Source organism: Corvus moneduloides, chromosome 3 (assembly GCF_009650955.1).
Source record: "Corvus moneduloides isolate bCorMon1 chromosome 3, bCorMon1.pri, whole genome shotgun sequence".
NCBI lineage: Eukaryota > Metazoa > Chordata > Aves > Passeriformes > Corvidae > Corvus > Corvus moneduloides.
In genome coordinates this window covers 30,981,806-30,996,191 of record NC_045478.1, presented here as the reverse complement: position 1 = coordinate 30,996,191, position 14,386 = coordinate 30,981,806, and the positions used below count along the sequence as shown (strand labels likewise).

At 42.5% G+C, this 14,386-nt stretch overlaps 1 protein-coding gene across 11 annotated transcripts in view; it reads right to left on the bottom strand.

Annotated features, from left to right (window-relative positions):
* Positions 1 to 13,406, bottom strand: part of ADGRB3 (adhesion G protein-coupled receptor B3) — a 458,541-nt gene extending 445,135 nt beyond the window's left edge. For 8 of the 11 annotated variants that reach the window (XM_032104724.1, XM_032104729.1, XM_032104733.1 and 5 more), the window contains exons 1-2: positions 13,075 to 13,406; positions 9,627 to 10,395 (exon numbers count right to left, since the gene is read on the bottom strand). In XM_032104724.1, coding sequence (XP_031960615.1) covers positions 9,627 to 10,380 — 754 coding nt within the window. In that variant the 5' untranslated portion in view covers positions 10,381 to 10,395; positions 13,075 to 13,406. Of the gene's footprint in view, positions 1 to 9,626; positions 10,396 to 11,475; positions 11,576 to 11,607; positions 12,057 to 12,827; positions 12,915 to 13,074 lie in introns of those variants that run through there. The other 3 variants (XM_032104725.1, XM_032104727.1, XM_032104726.1) reach the window with 3 other exon arrangements.
* Positions 13,407 to 14,386: the final 980 nt, after the last annotated feature.

Genomic DNA, 14,386 nt, shown 5'->3' with positions numbered 1-14,386 from the left:
CCCCATTCACAATGGGGACCTCCAAAATGTTCATCCGAGGGCACCCCACACCTGCTGGTATTTAAGAGCCTTCAGACAACATGAGCAAGGTGCACACAAGGGTCTGGGTGTTGCCTCACTGCGAGAAGTAGCAAACTCCTGAGCAGAGTGAATCCAAAAGGTAATCTTGGATCATACCAACTTGCCCCAGCTTTGCACAAGACACAACCAGAGAGGGCATCCTCCTTTTAAAGGGCAGCCTCCATTCATAATCTTCTGTGTCTAAACTGCCAACCCCAACCTGAATGCCCTGTAAACAGCTGCAGCACTTGGAGCAATCTGGACTCAGTGGCTCTGCTTCTCAGAAGGTTCTGTCTGGTCAAGGAACAGGAATAGTGTTGATTTTTCCCAATTATGAAGCTACTCCAATTTTCATGAAAATAATAAAAATTCAGTGAATACATAATAATTTGAACATTAATTTAAGAGACAGGAAAACACTGGTTCCAGAGCAGGCTCCAATTATTTTTAGGTACATTAAATTCTCCCAGGACAATAACCATCAAACTTTTCTGAGTATAACTCTGCTTCAAGAGGTATAACCAGTATCTATTGCATTTATGAACCTAAATAATAGCATAATCCACTGAAGTCTGGTGGCCCCATACATAACTCTCACAACTTTATCAGTTGCTGCGATTGGCTAATATCCCAGCCTTGGCACCTTTTTCCCTTCCAAGGAGAGTGAAACTTTATGATCCTCTCTGTATTATTAGTGAATTCCTAGACACTTGATGCAGACAGACCAGCTGGACAAGGCTGTGTACTCACATTACACCTGCAGTGCTGAACATTTTCCTTCCTCTCCTTTGTCAGTGTGAAGCACATCTGTCAACCTTCAAACACACCAGTACGGAGCATCTGTATGTTTGCCAGTTACTGCAGATTTTGGCCAATGCCACAGAACAAACAAAACACTTCCAAGGATAAAAAAACAACTTGCTACAGTTCAAGCTCAAGTGCCCAGCTTTGCAGACAACTAAAATCTTCTCTGTGTACAGTACAGAAGGGAATGAAAATAATAGGATAGAGAAGCAAACACTATAAAAAAAGCAAAACATTTAGGATTCAAAGAAATATTTCACATGAAATACTGAGACTTAAGATTTTCCAAAGGCCTTTCAGGACAAAGTATTCTTGCAGGAAGCATGGGCAATAATATTTCTCATAACCAATAAACAGCATGAATTAGATTCTCTGATTTTCTAATCTGCAATTTAAACCCTTACTAACTCCACTACTGGAATGAGCTACAAAGGTTTTGCCGACTTATCCTCAAGCACTCTGTGCACACTTTCACAGAGACCTGCACCAGTCTTTAATGGTCAGTGGGAAGCCCTGGATAAACATGTATCTTGGCCTCTATTTTGATGGATCTGCCAGTAATACTGTAATCAAACACAGTGCAACAGCCTAGAAACACGGTATTATGTAATTGGCTGCTAACGTGTCCAAAAGAGCAGGCAAGGGTAACATGTATCAACCACTTTTTGATAGATCTTTTTTCCTAAGCAAATCTAAACTGTGCTGAAGCAGCATCCCTGTTCTCCCCAGCTCTTTCTTGCACCACTTTTTGGCTCCAGTGGAGGATTAGCTGGGCCATTATAGCACACTTGCCCAACATCAAGACCATACAACTGAAGAACCCAAGGAGAGTAGTTTTCTGCTGGGCTGGTGTACTGACACAACTCAGCAAAGGGAAAGGAGTGAAGCCACAATGGGGCCTCAGATCGTCACAAGCAACTTGTTATAGCATACCTCAGTTGGTGACAATGGTTAACAAATTCCTACTTAACATAAAGTGTATCCCTACGTAACTGAAGAATGAGCTAGCAGTACATGAAGAACAACAGGTACCAGTCAGCTCCCAAAATGTTTTACATCTTCTGAAGAATTAAAGAGAGCAAAGTAGTGAAAATTGCCCAAAACAGGATGACATGTTCTCCCCATTGTCACCAACTTTCTATTGAGCTAACAAAAAGGGATGCTATTCAAATTTTTTATTTTCGTTGTGGTTTCTGTCATTTCTAGGAGATATAAATAAAATTTGAACTTAATTACTGAAAATAGCTTGCTTCCAAATTTCAGCTGCACACATTTCCAGCACCATCAAAGAAATACTAATTTGAGTGCATCATATGCCTTTTTTCCCCTCCAGATTATGGAAAAGAAACCGAAATAAAGCACACAATGACAGAATAACCAGCTAAAATGGAAAAAATCCACAAGAAGTTACACAACTGAGTTTTCTTTAAAGTACATCTGCTTCACTTCATCAAAGGTCAAGGATGGTTTGAAAAGTAAAACTACAGGGGAAAAAAAAGAATTTATAAATAAAAATTATCAAATAATTTACTTTTGGTAGTACAAACATGTTATTACTGTTTCACACCTCTTTGGTGGGATTTAATCTAATCTGCGTTTAGACCAAATTATATTCATGGAATGGTGAATTTGTCTTGAGTAAGGACAATAATTTGGCCTTTGCAGAGCAAAGTAACAACATGGATCTCATACCCCACTATTATTGACTGTTTTTATTACTTTCAATGGTGTCTAGTCCATCAGAAAACTGTGTCAGTAATTTGACAAAAACTTTATTTATAACTTCTCTAAAAGATTAACAAAACCGAGAAGGACTTTGAAAAATTTGATTGTCTTCCTCTTGAGATTAAACTAACATCAGAAAGGGCTCAAAATCTGAAATATTCAGAGTGATGCATAATAAATAAAATCAGTGATGCATAATTTGTAAATTTGTATTTTATATCATGTACAACTTTCTCTGTCCTAAAGAGCATTTTATATTTCTTGTTAACAGTGTATGTAAATAATGCTCAATGGAATTCTGCAGTGACCTTTGTTTTATTACAATTACTGCATATTTATAAATGAACAACTAAACTCCAATTTGAGAGCTACAACAACTTTGAGTTGGAATCCTTTGATAAAACACAACTGAATAAACTTCATAAAATTAATTCCCTAAGAAGAGAAAAAGAAAGTCTCCTCCTAAAATTCCTCTGTGTATACCCACACACAAAGCAGATTTTTCCATGCTTTTGCAAGTAGAAAACTAAACGAAAGAGCAATATGGAGAGATTTGAACAGCAGAGGATAAATTGCTTTAAAAAGAGCACAGAATAGATTGAATGTAAAACATTGTATAATCACTGTTTTATATAAACACATAAAATAGAAATACGTAGGTATAAACCACTGCATAACAATAAAAAATGCAGTACCTGCTTTATGTCATAATATAATTCCATGTAATGTCACTAAGACTTAATAACTGAAATCCCACTATGTAAGAAGAATCTACATCAACTCCTGCTAATGACTGTTCTATACTGGAACACTTCCACATTTGCCAAAAAGCACAAGAAAATCAGAGGACAAGTTCTAAAACACACTAAACATACTGTGGACCTTCTCCACCCAGACAAAGGGTAATGGAAGAATTTGAAGACAAAAGGCACAGCTTACTGGTATGAGAAAGGCCAACAAAGAAGGCATGACCAGTCTGAAATATCTGATGGTACAGTACTCAGTACTATCAAGCACTTGTTCACTGGAGGCAGCAGCAAGGGAGTTTGAATTCTGCCCCTAATTTGGATACTTGCTTTGACTTCATTCTGAACACTTAATTTGTTTCTATACCTTGCCCACTCTTTATCACTTGTTTCTATTTATATCCTGTGCTTCATAGAGTGGTTTCTAGCAGCGTTTATGTCCAGTTAAGAGCAGGCCTTCCAATGTCTGAGTGCAATAATGTACACAAATGGAGGTTCAATTCAAGAGAAAATGACAGGTTGGGAAACTAAAATCCCAGTTTGGGTTATAACATACTATGCAACTGAAGTCATGCATGCTTCAAACAAGCAATGAGCTGATGAAAAACTGGTGTTCGAATCCTATACAGAACACCTGTGATCCCTCCGAAGGCAAACATCAGACTGAAACAGGCTGACTTTTCACAAAAAATAAATATGCCATCTCACTAGTGTGTAAGAAGTGCTTAACAAAATACTGATAGAATCTGTGATACCAAAGAAATTACCACCGAAAAAGAGAGAGAAGTGCATCTACTAATAAAGTATTTAAATAACTGGAAGCAAAGCCATTTATATAGGCTGTTTTGTAGCGTGAAGGAAATGGTCTAGGTATTTTCCTTTTTCAAAGCATCAGAGAATGCACTTACGGATTGATCCAAATCCCACTGAATTCCATACACATACATGAAGTGTTGATTAGTCTTGCACACAAACTTCTAAGCTTTACGTCAAAACAAGAATTTTCATAGTTTACTGAAATAAATCAGGTGGAGATAATCAATACAGCACAAACTAAAGTACAGTCACTAGTGATAATCACATATAATAATTTAAACCAAAGGTAAGGCTTATTGATTAAAGGAGGTGCTGATCATTAATGCTTTTTCTACAGTGCACCGCTTCAAAAAAAAGAATTTGAAATCAAACTCACATGACTTTGATAAAGCACCCTATTATGAGTGGTTCAGAATGACTCAAGTATGTACTAAAAGCATAAATTTTTAGGGTGATCATTTTCTTCTAGCAAAATAAGTCAAAATAGGACATATTATGTAGCACACAGGAATCCACAGGAGATTTTAAAATATTTCCTTCCACTGAGAACCAGACTCACAAACATGATCTCTTTAATTGATTCTATGAATGTTTCTATGATGTTTTTTTGCTCCATGAGCATTTTAGCAGGAACAATATTTATGCCAAAAAAAATTTTTTTACATGAAATTATTTTTCTTTACAGTCTAGATTTTCACAGAGATCAAACTCCTCACTACAGTGTAATAACAAACTGCTTAAAACTGCTCATAAGTGGTACAGTAAGCACTTGTTTTAGTATATCAGTTTTAAGTTTTTAAACAATATTTTGTAAAACATAATGAAAAATACTCTTCACGCAAAGCTTAAAAGTGTGTATTTCCCTTAGTGTTCATCCTCCTTTATCCCCTTGAATTCATGAATAAAAGGGCCACTGCAAGAAGAAGGCTATAAAAATTATTAAGCCTTTTTCAAGTGTGTTACTGTACTCATTCAATATTTTGGACAGCTGTTTTATTTATTTTTGATTTTCTAAATTTTACTTTAGTCATAAAAAATTGTTGCACACTAAATATTAAATATTCCTATAGGAGTAGGTGGTTGTTAAGACTCCATTTTGCAATTTTTGATCTTACTAGACAAGTCCTTCATTGATTTAACAGTTTTAATCCTCTGATGCAGCCATGATATGACATGGTATTACTGACTATGACCTTCTGACTAGGGATGTCCAGCCTACTCACCAAGCTAGTGACCTCCGGGTATGTGATGAATATTAGGAATTCATCTCAGATGTGTGCAACAGGAAGTGGGCATTCATGGAATGGCATATAAATAAATGCATACAAGTCATGAAAGTTCTACAAAACTATTTGCATCCTACGTCTTACTATTACTCAACAGTGTGGCATAAACTATTATTTTAAAGGCACATCTATCACAGTAAATCCTCTGTTAAGATCTCTGTGTTGTTTTCAGATTTGAAATCTGGAAAAAAATAAATACATCAGTTGCTGAATACTGAGATGCTGGTACACAGTGTGCTCTTAGAATTTCTGACAAAGTAGACCAATGCTACACTTCTAGCGTAATAAAATATCCCTACTAAGATTATTTTAGACTATCTAAACAAGAGATACCAGATTAAGCCTGGAACTCCAAATGCTGAGGTTTAATTAATGTGGACATCCCTTCTCTTCTTCTGTTGGATATAAGCCACAGGACAAAGAATTATTTCCATTGTTTTAGGAGGAACCTTGTCAGATTTGGCATTAAACACAAGGGGAAACTCTCTATAATTTCTGTCTAAGTAACTGTTATAAAACCTCACAATAATACTATGGTTTTGCAATGGCCACAATAAGAAAAAACATTTTTTGATTCTCTCTTGGATTGACTACATACATAGTCTTTACATGTCTACTAGCTTTGGATCTGAGCCCTGTCTTATTGACAGAAACTTCATGACATACTTCAGTCACAGCACTGAAGATCAAGAGGAAAAATTCCCCTGAGCCCTTAAATTTAGGACCCTTCCAGAGTACTCACGGAGATCTATTTGCCAATGCTTTGATCCACGCTAAACACCTCAAATGTAAGGCCACAGAAAAGGATGTAGATACAAGGAAACTGGGACTAAGTGAAACTGTAGCTATTTTCAATATTGTTTTAATCAATGACGCCAAAGATGATCTGCCTACAGAAAAAATGCTGAATAAACCACATATTTTCAAACCATTTTATTAGAAAGAAATAGTTACAGCTTCTTTTTTTTGACCTAGTTCCTTTTATTGTTCAACACTTCAGCACATTTAGAAACACAATGATCCATTGTATACTTGTCACATCTTTTGTAAGATTCAACACCTCTTAAAAAGGAAAAATACCGACTTTCATCCATTTTCCTAAGCCATTTATCATATTCAAAATTGTAAAAATCTTCAAAACAGAGGTTCAAAATAGAAGCAGTTGGCTTTAATCTAAATGCTCTCTATTTACATAAGGGTTCTAAAATGTGACTGGAAATAGTTTTGAGAAAAGATTTTTGCACTTCATACAGTCAAGCTTGATGAAAGCAAATCCGATGGATGGGAAGGTTCACATAATACTTAGAAACCTGTCAGGTCTTTGCAATTCCTTTCCAAAAGTCATTTATAGGCAACGTCAGTACATAACCTCAAAATAATACACAAATTCATAAAACACAGTCTTAACCAAATCTAGAGCACTCTCTCAAGAGTAAACTCCATTCCCCTTAAAACTCAACTTAAAACTGTACTTTCAGTTGCCACTATGAACCCGAACAACCATTTCTTAGTTATTGGTCTACCTTATTTATGCTACCTATGCCAATCTAACTTGAACTAGCTTGTCTGTGAAAACAACACTTTTATTTCTTGCCTTAATGTTCGCTGACAAAAGTGATAAATTGCATCATGTTTGTAGCAAGAACAGTCTACATTTTGATCCCTCAATAAGGCCTTGATCTGAACCACAAACCAGCTTTTTGCATACAGATACACCTGACTGATGTGTTTAATGAGTGCAACTGTATCTACAGAAAACAAAGATTCAACACACTTCTGTCACAGATTTCAGCCTTCTGAGGAAAGGGAAAAAATGCTTTAGACACTGAGTGGAAGACAAAAGCTTACTGATAACTGAGAAGTACTGTAAGGCTTAATTTGCAAAGTGATTATAACTTTGAGTAAAAATCTGATGAACAATTTCAAAGTGCATTAAAGCAATTAAATATTGAAATAATTCTAATACTCTAAAAATTCTCATCAATACAAAACTTCCCCCACTAAACAGAGTGAAAAACAAGCAAATCAAACCTTCCACCTACCAAATGAAACTTCCACCCTCTCTAACAATGCCATTTCTCAAGCTAATATGCAGAAAAATCTGTAAGTAGGGGCAAGAATTAAAATATGTCTGAAATAGGAACCAAAATATGCTGGAAACGTGTTTCAAAATTTAAGGGAAGAAAAAAATCCAGATAAATGCTCGCCCTCAGCTTTCTCTGTCCTTTCAACTAAGTACATTTCTGAAACAGATGCTTTAACCTGAATACACACATCCCCTTGGAATTTAGTGTATTTTGGGGCAAGATGTGAGGGCCCCCGGCGGCCCGAGCATTCCCTGTGCTGGCGCTCCCTCGCCCCCAGATCCACGAGGGAGCCGGTGCCTTAGGACGGGAATCAGAGGCAGGGGCGAGGGATGGATACGCCTCTCGGCCGCGGTGGCCGTGCCTCCCACGGCGCTGGGGCCGGGGGGGATGCGCCGCCCGCCCCTCCGCAGGGTCCCGCTGGACCCGCGCACTCCGACTGCGCTTCCTGCGCGCGTTCCGGTCTGCGGTGTTTGTGTTTTCCAGCTGGGGCCGTGGCTCCCCCGTGATTCCCATGACTCACACGGCGGAGGCTGAAGGGGCGCAAGCGGCGCCTCCCACCCAGCGCTGCGGCCGCGGACGGGCGGTGCGAGCTCCGCGCACCCGCGCAGCGCCCGGGGCTCCCGCCCGGCTCCGCCTGCTGCGGCCGGGGCTGCCTCCGCCTCCCCGGGCACTAATTAGCTCTAAACGGTGTTAAATACCATCCCTGCCACTGAACGAGCTTCTCTCGGAAATTTTTACGGCAGCCGAGCTTCCCCCGTCCGTTAGAACCGCTCTGATCCCGGGCTGCTGGGTGGCGAGAGAGGCGCGGAGCCGCAGGACACTCTAAGTGTCCCACTCGCCAGCCTTCCCCTCCCCCGGCCCTGCCCTTGGCCGCTGGCACGGCGGCAGCTGGAGCAAGTTCAGCTTTTCTTCTCCCACAGCACTGGGGCTTGGCTGCCCTTAAAGAAAATCCTCTCGTAACAACGTGTCAATGTTACATTCCTCCACAAAGCAACTTCTATTAGGGGGGCTGGGAGCTTGGCACTGCCTCGCCACAGACTGAGAGCTTTGTGGCTATGCAAAAAAACAAGGAGAGAGGGAACATTTCCTGCATTAAAATGCAATACCCCAGGCTCGATGATTTATCCTCCCCTTCCCCCCATTCCCGCACGGCAGCTCTGAAGGACCCCCTCGCCAACAGGCTGCATCCAGAGGCCCCATCTATGTTCAACCCATGCCTTCCCTGCCTCACAACCCCTCAAAGCCCTTCTAAAAATCGCCCCCACCCCAACCTCCCCAAAATATCAGGCTAAAACAGGAGGTATGTAGCAGAGGACCTGGGTGGAGGACTGCCATGCTACCTGCTGGACCCCTGTCTTCCCACCCTTCCAAAACACCCCCCTCCCTTTTTCCAGCAGGGACATGAAGCAGCTGCTGGGAATGACACATCAACCCCCTCCTCACTAATACTGCAATGCCTTCATCCCCAGGAGCCGAGACTGGGTGCAGCAACAGCCACTGGCCCCTTCACAGAGCTTCCCAGGAGGTTAAACCAGCATGTCCTGCCTGCGCAGTGCCTCGCCTTTCCAGGCATCTCAGGCAGAGGGTTCACCCTAAGGAACTGCATTTGCTCTTGGTTTGTTTGTAGGTTGCTGAGGTCTGGCCCAGGGACCAGGTATCCTGAACATGGTAAATCTCTTGGTCTTTTGGTCAGGTTGCCTGCATGCCTTTGGAAATGTTTTCCTTGCAAAGTCGAGGGATCATATCAAGAAGGCCAAGGTTTTGCAGTTGGGTGGTTGCTGTAAAGAGGTGGTGAGGGGAAGAGTGATTCCTGGCTCACCACCTGTGGGCATTACTGTAAATGGGGCCTTAGAACAGACGGATCCTACTTGTGAGGAGTTTCAACAGTGCTCAGCAGAACTATATGCTGTAGGTTAGGCCCGTTTAGAAATGAAAATGCAGCCTTCCCTGCTTTGAGGGAGTGTGCATCTTCTCCAGCCCTTTCGCCTCATCTAGAGGAGAGCCAGAGTGGAGAGCAACTCAAACGAATGTATTAAGGAGAGCTGGCAGCAGGACTTACACACTGGCATGGCATTCAGCCCCCCCCTCCAAGAAGCACCTACCTTCTTTTGGCGGCCGCTTGGCTTCTCTGGTGAGATTGCAGACCTGGGTGGTTTGCAGCTCCTGGGTCAGGCAGCCTTCCGTCTGCTCGTTGAGGGGCAGCACCACGTTATTGAGCAACACCAGGGACTGGTCGTCTATTCCCCACTCTCCCAAATGCTGAGGGCAGGTGCATTTTGTATACATGATCCCACAGGACTCGGTTCTCCCATTTTCGGATTTCAAGCAGCTCTCCAACCAAGTGCATAACACATGGCACCCAAACTGGCTTGGGCTCACCTTGTTCAACACCAAAAACTCAAAGAAGGATTTTTGGTCTTCTTCTTTTTTGTGTAATCCTGGGAGGTTGATAGGATAGACACGACGTATCTGAATAAAATTCTTATCATACTGCAGAAATACAAAAGCATTCTTGGAATTGCAGAGCTGCATTATAGAATGGTTATTTTTTAAAAGATCCTTTATTTTTTCATGAGAAAAATGATCAAACTGATAAGCCAAGAGGGAAAAGTTGGAGCAGCTGAAGTCCTTTTTGGAAAATTTCAGGTAAATACTATATTTGGTTGGATCTGGATTTTCCAGCGTCCAAGTGCAGTTTGTGAAGTTTTTAGGAAACATTTCACTTACAGAATACGATCCATAAATGACCCCCTTCACCAACGTGGAACACCAGAAGTCTTGGGCAGCATTAAATCCAAACATAACCAGTAGATAGGTGGAAAATATATAAATCAGCAAATTACGAACAGCCTTCATCCTATGTCATTTGGCCTGCAGGAGATGAAATGAAATAAAAATGCAAGTAGAATTCTTCACGCATAGAAAACCAAACTCCTTACAATTTTCGAGCCAGCTGTTTTCAAGCTTGCAGTTAGAGCCCCTTTCAGAAAGAAGGGCAGGTAATTTTTATTTTATAACGCAAGGGCCGGGGTTGCCGCTGTGTGCACAGCGCCATCACGTGGCCATCGCCACAGACACGTCCTCCATAGACAAAACTCAACATCTATTAGATTATTAATAGGAATGTCCTCTCCTCTCTAGGATTTAGTCATCATGGCGTGGACTAGACTGCTCAACTTAAGTAAAAACCTATATGCCTTACCTGACAGAAGAAGAGAAATTTATTTATTAATTTATTCAAAAAGTAAATAAGTCATCTGCTGTAGTTATGTATGTACATATACAATATGCACATGCAGAATTCCACCAGAATAGAACAAGAAAGCTGGTAGAATTTGTTGTTACATATTATTTTTCTCTTAAGTCTGAGAAATAACTGAATTATTATAGCTATAATTTAAAAATGCACCAATTACTATTTGTTACAGATGGAACATTATCTCCCATATGTCTACATGTCTTCACCCTGGCCGCCTGGTACACAGAGGTCTCTAAAAAGGCAGCAAATACTGAGATTAATGTATTAATAAAATTTTGACACTACTGAAGAAAGAAACAAAGACGGATGAAACTACTGCTGGTCTAACATGACCACTAAATGCCAGCTTTTTAAGATAATAATTTCAATGTGCTTCAGCCTCTAAGGATATACAAAATGGATCACAGAATTAGTATTACAATCAGTAGCTCTATATAACTGGCTGTGCTACAGCAGGATCTCTGCACCTATTGGACTGCACTTGCCCTCTTATTACGAATATCTCGTACTGTCTGATTAGCTCCTGTGTTTTGCAGCCATGCACTTGAACAATGCAAGAAAATAATACATTTTCTCCACTAGTATCTCCAAATAAAGCTGTTTTACTGCACCTGCCAACCCTCACAGTCTCCACATGCTCTGTTCTTTTAACAGTGGCCTAGGTTAGTACAGCAAACCTGAGTTATATTTACCTCTGTAATGATATCCAAAAATTTCGGATTGAAGGTTTTCAGCATTAACCTTTGAAAAGTTGCTTATCTCTTACAAATGAGTAGCTTTTCACCTTCTGCTCTTAAATGCAAGCAGAAGGAAGTGATACCAACCTAATTTCAAAACTCTCTAGATTGCAGTCTCTTCCACTGTTGCTCTGTAAGGCACCGTTACTGAGTTTTGATGTGTGTCTTTGCCTAGCTTTTCATCTCCTCACCAAACAGCAAGGCATCTTCTGGTTCCCATTGCATAACACACAGCAAGTCACTGGATTAAGCTCCCTTGAAGAGATTTCCGTATCTCCTAGATTATAATGCAAACTCTGAATCCTGAAATGGGCAAAAAGCAGCACCAACTCTAACCCTCTTTATAGCAGAGGTTTAAAAAAAAAAAAAAGCAGAGCTGCTGCTGGGTCTATCCACATGGTCAGATTTTCTCCTTTCTGAGCATCCGTCTCAATGAATAAAATGGTTCTCCTTCTCCAAACAGGGCTAGTACAGCACTTAAGGTTTTAAAAAAGAGAAACTTATTGGGAATTCTGGAAACAATTTCCCCTTTGCTGAAGCACTTTGCAGGCAATGCAGTTCTGCGCAATGTTATTCAGGATGGTGTAGGCGTTGAAAGCCAATGTGACAATAAGTGTCTAAATTAAGAATTCCACCCATGAAAAAGGATTAATTTTATAATCTGGAAAGTAGAAAGGGAGCTTATTTGCTTTTCTGTTTGAAAAGGAAAAAAAGCCTCTGACTTTTTCCCTTCTATGTAATATCTGCACTAGAAAAATAAAGACCTCTGCAGTGTCAGGCTGTTTTCTATGAAGAAATGCAATCAAATAGCCCTCATTTTAGTTGTGCATTTGTTCATGCAAGGCTATTGAAAAAGAGCACTGTCTTAATCCCTCTCTCCCTGTGTGCATTACACACGCACACATGCACACACACACGACTTGAGTGTGCCGGCAGCATTCAGTTAGTTTGCAGCATTGCTAGATGTAGAGTGAACCTGCCCGCTGAAAGGATAAAGACACTCACATTAAAAAGATCTTTCTTTTCCATGAAGGAGGGAGTTAAAGAATGGCCACAGAGGCTTAAGGTTCCCCATTTGGGAAGGGAGAGAATACTCTTCTGCCGAAAAGAAACGGGCATTTAGTTTGGATATTCCCCGAACTGATTTTCTAGGTGACACTGTAGTTTAGCCGAACATAGACGGCGCCATCACTCCATTTATTTTTTTTCCCCCAGCAGAAGACCCACTGACTTCTCTTATTTTAACTTCCTATTAACCTAACAATTCCCCCCACCCCCCATACAAATTACCCCAATCGTGCACAAACCTCAGGTTTTCTCGGTCTCGCTGGAAATTACTCTCAGGGAAGCAGACCTGTCGCAAGACGGACTTCTCTAACTTTTAAACTGCAGCGCTGAAGTAAATGCGGAGATCATTTCGTATGTGCTGTCTCTCTATCCTTCAGCAACAGCCTGTCCCCCTCCTCCGCCGCCTCCTCCCCGGAATCCCAAGCTAAAAGCTCTCCAGTCGTAATCCCTGGAAACGGGAAATGGAAATGCCCCGGCCACCCTTACCTTCCACTCCGAAAGCTGTCAGGCTATTTCTCTAGAACACTAGCACCACAGGCACACGTCCCAACAACAGTGATGGAGAGATTCCCCTTCTGACGGAAGCACCGTTTCCCATTTTTCCCGGCTCAGGTTCAAAACCAAGATTTTAAAAAGCAGCAGAAGATAAAAAACGCAGCGAGAAAACCCCCGCACGCCACAAGCACACCCCACCGAGGGAAAAAAATCAGCTTTGGCTCCGGATCCACCAAATCCAACCACATGAAGGGAAAGAAAACAGAAAAAAACCCAAAAGCAAAACAGGAAAAAAAAAAAACCAAAAAAACAACCACCTCAAACCAGCGAGACTGCAGGGGGAAAAAAATGGAAGTGGCTGAGCAAGCGAAGGTTGTTTTGGTTTTTTTTTTTTTTGGTTGGCTTTTTTTTTTTTTTTTTTTTTTACTTGGAAACAAAGTCTCGGCACAGCAGCCCGATGCACGGCGAGGCCAGGCAGTCGACGGTCTGAGAGAAGGACTAAGGCGCTAGTGCGGATTTGTTGGTGGGTTTTGTTGTTGTTGTTGTTACTAATAGACTTATTCCTCCTTCCTCCCTCCTCCTCCCCCCTCAGGCACTAATGGCCGGACAGCGGCGGGGGGGTCCTTGGCTGCCGATGTCGGGGAGCGGTGCGAACGCCGGGCGCGCAGGGAGTACGGCGGGAGCGGGAGCGCGTCTGTGCCGCTGCGTGTGGCTCTGGCTGTGCGTGCGCGCGCGCCCGCCTGCGCGCCCGCGCGCGCGGAGCCCGCCCGCCTCCGTGGGAGCCGCGCCGTGAGTGCGCGCATGTGCGCGCCCCGCGCGCGCCCAACCCCGCGCGCCCCCGGCCGCCCGCTGGGAGGGGGGGCGTCTGCGCGCGCGCGCCTGGGCCCCGCTCCGCGCGTGTGCGCGGCGCCCCCCGGCGCCGGCAGGCGGGCCCGCGGTGCGGTGCGCGCGCTACGGCGGCTCGGCGCCCAGCGCGTCCCAGAAACGCCGCTCGCTGCGCCCGGGAGGTTTTCCTGGCCGCCGTTCCCAGCGCTGGGGCCGGCTGCGCCCCGGCGTCAGAAAAACCCGCGGGCGAGGAGCGAGGGAAACGGGGACGCCGAGGCGGGAAGCTCGCACTTGATCTCCTTCCTCTTGTTTTTTGTTCTAAAGCGCAACCTCCCTCTCGCCGCAGCCCTAGGAGCTGTCGGCTCGGCCCCGCGATGCAGATTAACTGATACGGGGCTCCCGGGATAAACCCTCTCAAACTGCCGCCCGCCTCTGACTAGAAACAATAGCAATTTTCTCAGCGCGGCTGCAATTAACG